Here is a 7700-nt window from a genome sequence, read left to right on the forward strand (position 1 = left end):
CTCGGTCCGATGGGACTACCTCATGGATTTGTTGCGTCACAATCATTTCCCGAACCGTTTCTGTGATTGGGTTTCAACTCTTCTCTCCACGGCCTCATCTAGAGTGCTTCTCAATGGCATTGCGGGCGACCCTATCAAGCATGGATGTGGGCTACGACAGAGAGACCCACTATCGCCACTGCTCTTTGTCCTTGCCATTGACCCCCTTCACAGTATCCTCGCTAAGGCAACTGAGCAAGGCAACCTCCATCCCCTCCGTGGAAATCCTATTCGGGCATCCTTGTATGCTGATGACGCGGCCATCTTCGTTGCTCCAGTCAAGGAGGACATCCAATTCCTGGCTGCGACACTGAGCTCCTTTGGTGAAGTCATTGGCCTTGTCACCAACTGCACGAAGAGTTTGGTTGCGCCCATTCGTTGTACCAATATCGATCTTGATGACATCCTTCAGGCCTTCCCTGCCGTCTGGACCGCCTTCCCCATGCGATACCTTGGCCTTCCGCTCTCAGTCACGAGACTTAAGCGCATACATTTTCAATACCTCGAGGACAAGGTCGCGGGCAAGCTTCCACCTTGGTCGGCTCTCCAGGTGGCTGCCCCTGGACGCATAATTCTGGTCAAAGCGGTCCTCACGGCCATCGCAATCTATCACCTAACACCTTTTGAGCTCCCTGCTGAAGTTTGGAAGAAAATTGACAACCTCAGGCGTGCCTTTCTTTGGGCAGGCTCTGATAAGGTTTCTGGCGGCAAGTGTAAGGTCAACTGGAATACTATCTACAAGCCCAAGATCTATGGTGGCTTGGGTGTCCTAAACCTCGAGAAATTTGCGACCGCACTTCGACTCCGCTAGTTGTGGTTCGAATGGGCCGACCCCCCCAAGACTTGGTCCGGCATGGAAACACCTTGTAGCGATGGTGACAAGGACCTCTTTGCGTCTTTCACGACGGTGACCATTGGTGATGGTAAAAAAGCTAAATTCTGGGAGTCTTCATGGCTTCATGGTCTCCGACCCAGAGATGTCGCACCCAAGATCTTTGAGATATCTAAAAAGAAGGAGTGCCTGGTCAGCAAGGCCCTGGACAACAACTTCTGGATCAGGCAGATCGATACTAGTAAGGGCCTCACCTTGACCCATATCCAGGAGTTCGCTGCCCTTTGGGAGATGCTTCATGATGTTACTCTCAACTCAGACACGAAGGACACAATATCTTGGAAATTCACTTCCAGTGGTGAATATTCGGCGGCCACAGCTTACAAGGCACAGTTCGCGGGGCAAGTTCTCAGTCCAACCTCTACCACAATCTGGAAGGCTTGGGCTCCGCCTAAGTGCAAGTTATTTGCGTGGTTGATCGTTCAAAACCGAGTGTGGACGGCCGATCGTTTGCAGCGACGGGGATGGCCAAATTGCGTCCTTTGCCCCCTATGTAAGCAGGTTCAGGAGTCCGCTGCTCATCTCCTATTCCAGTGTAGATTCACCGCCCGCATTTGGAATGAGGTCGTCGCTTGGCTAAGCATGCACGATCAATCACCGATGACTTGGCGACATGAGGTCTCTGTTCATGATTGGTGGCTAAAAACGATCGACTCAGGCGGCTACATCAAGAAGGCGATCGTCTCCGTGATGATGCTTGTCTCGTGAGAAATTTGGAAGGAGCAAAACACTAGAGTTTTCCGCAACACGGCTACCCCGACTTCGGTTGTTGTTGCCAAGATCAAAGAGGAAGCCCACCTTTGGACGCTGGCTGGAGCCAGGCACCCGAGTACTCTAATGTTGTGAGAGTAGTCTTTTTCTTTTTGCCGCTCTACGGCTTATGTCTAGACCTTCTCCTTAATTAATGAAAATGGCAAGTCTTTTGCCTCGTTTCAAAAAAAAAGTAACAAAATTTCAGCCAGCAGCAGTTACATGAACCAAGGTGCATCCAAAGGGCGACGCAACGCCGGTCATCAAACAACAAAGGAAAAGCGATACAAGGGCCCATGCATGGAACACACAACACAATATGGGCCTTGTACAATGCTAGATGCTTAGGGAGGTGCTTAGAAAAGTAAACCATATTTAAGCACTAATGCCTATTTCTAGAGAAGAGACGCCTAATTAATACTCTGTATAAATAAGCACCGGTGCTTAAGAAAAGTTCGATTTATTTCTCCAAACACCTTTCCTAGGCACCTTTTATTGTACTACAAGGCCTAAGGGTGCAGCAGCACACCAAAGAACTGATAAAGGGGCTGTTTGGTTGCAACCCTGAGGAGCATGCCTGAGTTTTTCTCATGCCTGAGTGTGGCCTGACGTTGTATCATAAATTGATTGATCAGGCACATCTCCTATACAGGCAGGTTTGCTTGATAACCTGAAACCACACTTAGGTTTGCTTGATAACCTCGAACCACACTTGAACATGCATGGCGTACAGTCAGTGTTTGGCTTGTCAAGTGGCCTGAGTTGCATTCAAAATAGTATTTTATTGTAGATGCTCAGGCAGGAAAGGAAGAAGACGCGGCCATGCTCAGGCGTCGAATTTCATAGGCAGACATGTAACTTTGCACATGCAATAATTTTAAGGCTAAACTGTCAGGACACCAACCAAACAGACCTCAGGCAGGTTACAGTAAGGGCTCCGGCCAGGCAATCGAGCTCAGGGTGGCAACCAAACAGCCCCAAAGAACCCGTCGCCTAGGCAGTGGCGAGGCGGGACGCCTTCCTGATGGATGCCACGCGCGCTCTCAAAGCTGTCCAAGAGACCAAGAGTTGATCAAGCGACGGTAATATCCATCAGATCCCAGACTACATGATTCCGAAAAATCTTAATTTTTGCCGGAATTCGCCGCGCTCTTGCTCGTGTATACCAGACTAATTCTACCCTCTACAGCTCGGCTGATCTAAATCAATACTCCTTGAAAAGGAAACTATTGTTGTTCATGCTGACCCCAAATATCTCGTCGTAGCACAGACACCCAAGCAATTTGTAAATCCGCAGGTTAAGTTCATGTAGAAAAAAGATACAGTGAAAGTGCTTAAAAGTTGTCAACAACAGATGCGCAGAACCAGAGCTAGCACGTTTGCCAGCTGGGTTGTGTCTTCAGAGTCTACTTCAGAGTCCGGAAGTGCCTCACGTACGATGAAAGCTGGTCCGATTTGGTACGATAGTGCAGTCCACCGTGAACCCGCCTTGAGCCAGCGCTGATGAATGGTCGCCATACTACTTCGTACAGAAATCGTACGTTTCTGTCGTACGTGTAGCAATGCTCTTCAGAGTCTTTTGCCGGTGGCTCATGTTTATGCTTTGTTTTAGTGGTATTTAGTGTAGAAACGAACCATGGCCAATTGGCCATAGTATTTCTAGTCCTTTTCTAATTGTTTTGGTGTGGTTTTGAATCAGGTATCTCACGTGATCAACCCATTGTGACCTCTTGCGGCACTGGTGTGACAGCATGTGTATTAGTTTTGGCGGGTTTCTTTGGGATTTGAGATGGTGACGGAGCTTCATGGGGCCAAAGGGGGCCATTGCTCCCCCCCCCCCCCCCCCCCCCCCCCCCCCCCCCCCCCCCCCCCCCCCCCCCCCCCCCCCCCCCCCCCCCCCCCCCCCCCCCCCCCCCCCCCCCCCCCCCCCCCCTTGGGGCCCCCCCCCCCCCCCCCCCCCCCCCCCCCCGCCCCCCCCCCCCCCCCCTATTCTAAGAAAACTGTTAAGTGTGACTCTAATTATTAGGCTTGAATATTCAAGATTTCTCAAGAGTCATGCATAACTTATCTTTTTTTGCCCCCTCAACTATGATTAGCCCCCCTCAACAATCTTCATCAAGCTCTGCCACTGATTTGATATTGCAAGATTAACTTTGACGATGCTAAGTTGTGTTGCTAAAACTTAATTTCCCGTTTTAGGGCCTTCACCGTCTCGGCAAAACTAATGCTGTTGTGTATGATGGATCATGGACTGCTGAGACCTTCCATGTACGAATCGATTCTGCCGGCCGGAGATGCAAGAGAAACTTGCCAATCGATTTTGCCGGCCGGAGATGCAAGAGAAACGTACGCGAACCTGCTGATCTGATCTGAACACACGCACACGGCGTCAGATGGGATGGGATTAATTTAGTTAATTAAATTATCATCATTAAAGAACAAATCTACTTCTAATAAGGAATTACCAATATATCCTAAAGAAAAATTTTAACCGATCCATACCGACCATTGGATCAACTAAATACTGCATACTATTTTGGATAGTATGATGTACCGTAAAAAATCTCGAATTGAATGGGGTGCTCACCCCGACACGCCAGTTGCTACTGCTGTTTAGTTTCACGCGCAGTGTATGGAGCACCATCTTGTGTACCTCCACATATCATGAAGGCCGTGGGTGTAAGGTTGTGGAAGCGATGCTATTTGGCGTCTTCAATGTAAATTACTGAAACGGAGAAAAATTGAATATAACTATGTGAATCAATAATTGATGATTCACCTTTCTGTGATCTCTTTTTCGCCTTGAGGGAAATAATAAATACATCTATAATACATTCATTTCAGCGATTAATTAATGTGGATTGGAGGGGGTAACAAAATTCCGCTACCAGTATTTAAACATGGTGTGCTTTCTACAACTGATTTTTGTAACTTGTATGAATATACTCCTTCCATTTCATAATATAAGAGCGTTTTCGACACTATCACTAGTGTCAAAAAACACTCTTATATTATGTGATGGAGAGAATAATTCTGTATAAAAACGCTCTTAGGCCCCTTCCAATACTCCATCTTGTACAGATGTTAAGGTTGCCAACTAAGCAAAAAATATGATGTGGCATGCTAGTTAAGAAGAGAGAGTAGTATGGTGACCCTAGAAAGAAACGGTGCTAATCACGTGTACCTAGATAGAAGCACAATTCTGAGTCTACAAAGAATTAAATGTACGAAGATTAGCACCCAAAAGCTTAGCACCTTTGCATTGTGGATTTGAGTTGCTAAGACATTTAATATGCTTAGCACCTCATCTAAGCACATTTGCATTGCTGGAGGTCTTATATTACGAAGGGGTAATTCTGTATCACTATGAATCTACGATGCACCTGTACAAAATTGTCAAAATCATCTGATGCAAAAGAACATGTTGATCTGCTCCTCATTTCAGCAGGGAGGATGTCTCGGTCGAGCTTGCTGTTAGGGTGGTGCCGGCGCTGCTGCTGCTGACGCCCGTTGCAACTGAAGAAGTGCCAGTGCTGCTGCTGCCGACGCCCGTTGCAACTGAAGACGTGCCAGTGCTGCTGCTGCCGCCTGTGGCAGCCGAAGATGTGGTGAAAGTGCCGACCTGCGGCATGAAGGTCGCCACCGGCATCCTCGACGGGAGGCCGGGCAGCGCCGCCTCGAACCGCAGCGCGTTGACGGCCTGCCTGATCGTCGGCCTCAGGCTCCGATCCGGGTGGGCGCACCAGAGCCCGACGACCATCACGCACTCCATCTCCTTGCCGTCGAATTCCCCCTGCAGCCGCTCGTCGGCGGCGTCGACTATCCTTCCCCTGCCGTACCAGTCCCAGACCCACTGAGTCAGGTGCATCGTGTCGTCCTCGTGCTCAGCAATAATAACCAGGGGGCGCCTGCCGCAGGCGATCTCAAGGAGGACGACGCCGAGGCTGTAGACGTCTGACTCGGCGTTGGTCTTGCCGGTGATCATGCATTCCGGGTCCATGTACCCCATGGTGCCGGCGAGCACCGTCGTGTGCGATCCCCGGCCATGGTCGACGAGCCTGGCCAGCCCGAAGTCGCCGAGCTTGGCGGCGAATGAGGCGTCCAGCATGACGTTGCTTGGCTTGATGTCCCTGTGCAGCACGCACTGCTCCCACTCCTGGTGAAGGTAGAGGAGGGCAGAGCCCAGTCCCAGCACGATCTCGTGCCTCACCGGCCATGGCAGCACGGCGGCGTTGTTGCGGCCGTAGAGGTGCGTGTCGAGGCTGCCGTTGGGCATCAGCTCGTAGACGAGGAGCAGCTCGCCGCCGCCGTGGCACCAGCCGATGAGCTGCACCAGGTTCCGGTGCCGGAGCCGGCTTATGATCCGCACCTCCGAGGCGTACTCCTTCCTCCCCTGCTTGGACCCTTTGGAGACTCTCTTGATGGCCACATCAAGCTTCATCTCTTTGAGGTGTCCTCTGTAAACCGAGCCGAAGCCTCCTTCCCCGAGCTTCTTCTCGTCGGAGAAGTTGTCGGTGGCGATGGCGAGTTCGCTGTAGCGAAACCGCTTGGGCCCGGTCCCTTTCTCGAAGTCGTCTTCCATGGCCGGGTCGTCGCCGTCGAAGAAGCTGCCCTCTTCCAGCTGCTGCTCCCTTTCCTGCTGTCGCTTCCTCCGTCGCTGCCGTAGAGAGAGGCAGATCAGGGAGCCCAGAATGACCAACAGCGCTGCAGAACCGACAGAGAGGCCGACCGCCAGCGCTGTTCTTGAGGAAGACGATGATCCTCCCGGCTGTGGAGAGGACGGCGGTTCAGGCGGGAGGGTGATGCCGAAAGCACCAAGCTCGTACCTGACGTAGCAGCTGAACGCCTTGATTGCGCCGCCGGTCTCGTTCGTGAAACGCCTCCGGAGCTGGCCGACCACCGAGACAAGGCACCTGGTGCACTCGGTGGCGTTGAGATCCCTGGTGCACTGCGCCAGCCCGTGCACCAGCCTCGCCGGGTCGCCGTCGTACGGCGTGGTCGCGTTCGCCACCCGCGACGGCGAGCCCGCGGCGCGCCCCGTGAGGTCGGTCATGAGCGTGAGCCACGCGTTGAGCATCTTGTCGGGGTCAACGGCGAAGGCGATGGCGCGCACGAAGAAATTGACGTCGAGGTCGGCGGTGGAGAAGAAGGAGGGCGGCGGCGAGTAGCGGAGCACGCAGGCGTCGTAGGCCGCGCGCACGCTCCGGCTCCCCGGGCACGCCGTGGTGATCCCCAGTGGAGCGCCGGCCAGGCACTCCCGGCACTGCGTCGCGTTGCGGTCGGCGTAGCACATGATGAGGCCGAAGACCTGGTCGGCCGTCCCCGGCCCCCCAGCCGTGCCGTTGTAGAACCAGCCATTGCCCCCGGCGGCCGCGGGGAGGCCGGCGAGGAGCTCGTCGAGGTTCCTCTTGTACGGGCTGCCGTCGGTGTAGTTATCAGCGGTCGAGCAGCTAGGCCCGCCCGGCAGCAGGGGCTTGGCACGCTGACCAACCGCCGCGCGGCACAGCGAGGCGACGACGGCGAGGAGCACAAGTGCACGCCGGGAAGCCATCGACGGTGACCGGCCGGGGACGGAACGCCGCGGCCAGGACGTTCACCTGATCAGTCACCTGCCTCTCTCTGCCGTCTCGGTTGCAGAATTTTCAGGAACAGGGTTGAAAGTCAAGATTGGCGACTTGGAATGGGAGGTTATATCCTCTGCTGCTAAGATCTGTCTTAAGCAGATGAAATGAATTTGGACTGTGGACCGCGTCAAATCATTCTATTTTAATGATGATGCACCGACCAAACCTTGTGATCAGACGTCAGAACAAAGTCTAGCTAGACAAGTCACCGTCGCTGAACCTGGCCCTGCACGCAAGTTCCTATCAAGTTCAGATAAAAAACGAGGGCAAGTTTCCACATGTGGTCAAAGCCGTGGCGTTACTGTGTATAGACTGCAAATATAATACTACTGCTGGATCTGGCCGAAAGTAGGACTAGTAGACTGCACAGTGTAGTGGTCGAGATCAAGTCCTGG

The 7700-nt window shown here is 52.8% G+C and overlaps 1 protein-coding gene across 1 annotated transcript; it reads right to left on the minus strand.

Moving 5' to 3' along the window:
- Window positions 1-4782: 4782 nt before the first annotated feature.
- Window positions 4783-7365, minus strand: LOC125507860 (L-type lectin-domain containing receptor kinase IX.1-like). The gene has a single exon (XM_048672381.1). The coding sequence runs from the start codon at window positions 7230-7232 to the stop codon at window positions 5118-5120; it is 2115 nt and encodes a 704-aa protein (XP_048528338.1). The 5' UTR covers window positions 7233-7365; the 3' UTR covers window positions 4783-5117.
- Between the last annotated feature and the right edge of the window lie 335 nt (window positions 7366-7700).

This window comes from Triticum urartu, chromosome 5 (genome assembly GCF_003073215.2).
Source record: "Triticum urartu cultivar G1812 chromosome 5, Tu2.1, whole genome shotgun sequence".
NCBI classification, from domain to species: domain Eukaryota; kingdom Viridiplantae; phylum Streptophyta; class Magnoliopsida; order Poales; family Poaceae; genus Triticum; species Triticum urartu.

What these genes read in the sequence shown, in the direction of transcription:
- LOC125507860 (XM_048672381.1), bottom strand. Translation starts at nt 7,232, where the DNA reads ATGGCTTCCCGGCGTGCACTTGTGCTCCTCGCCGTCGTCGCCTCGCTG.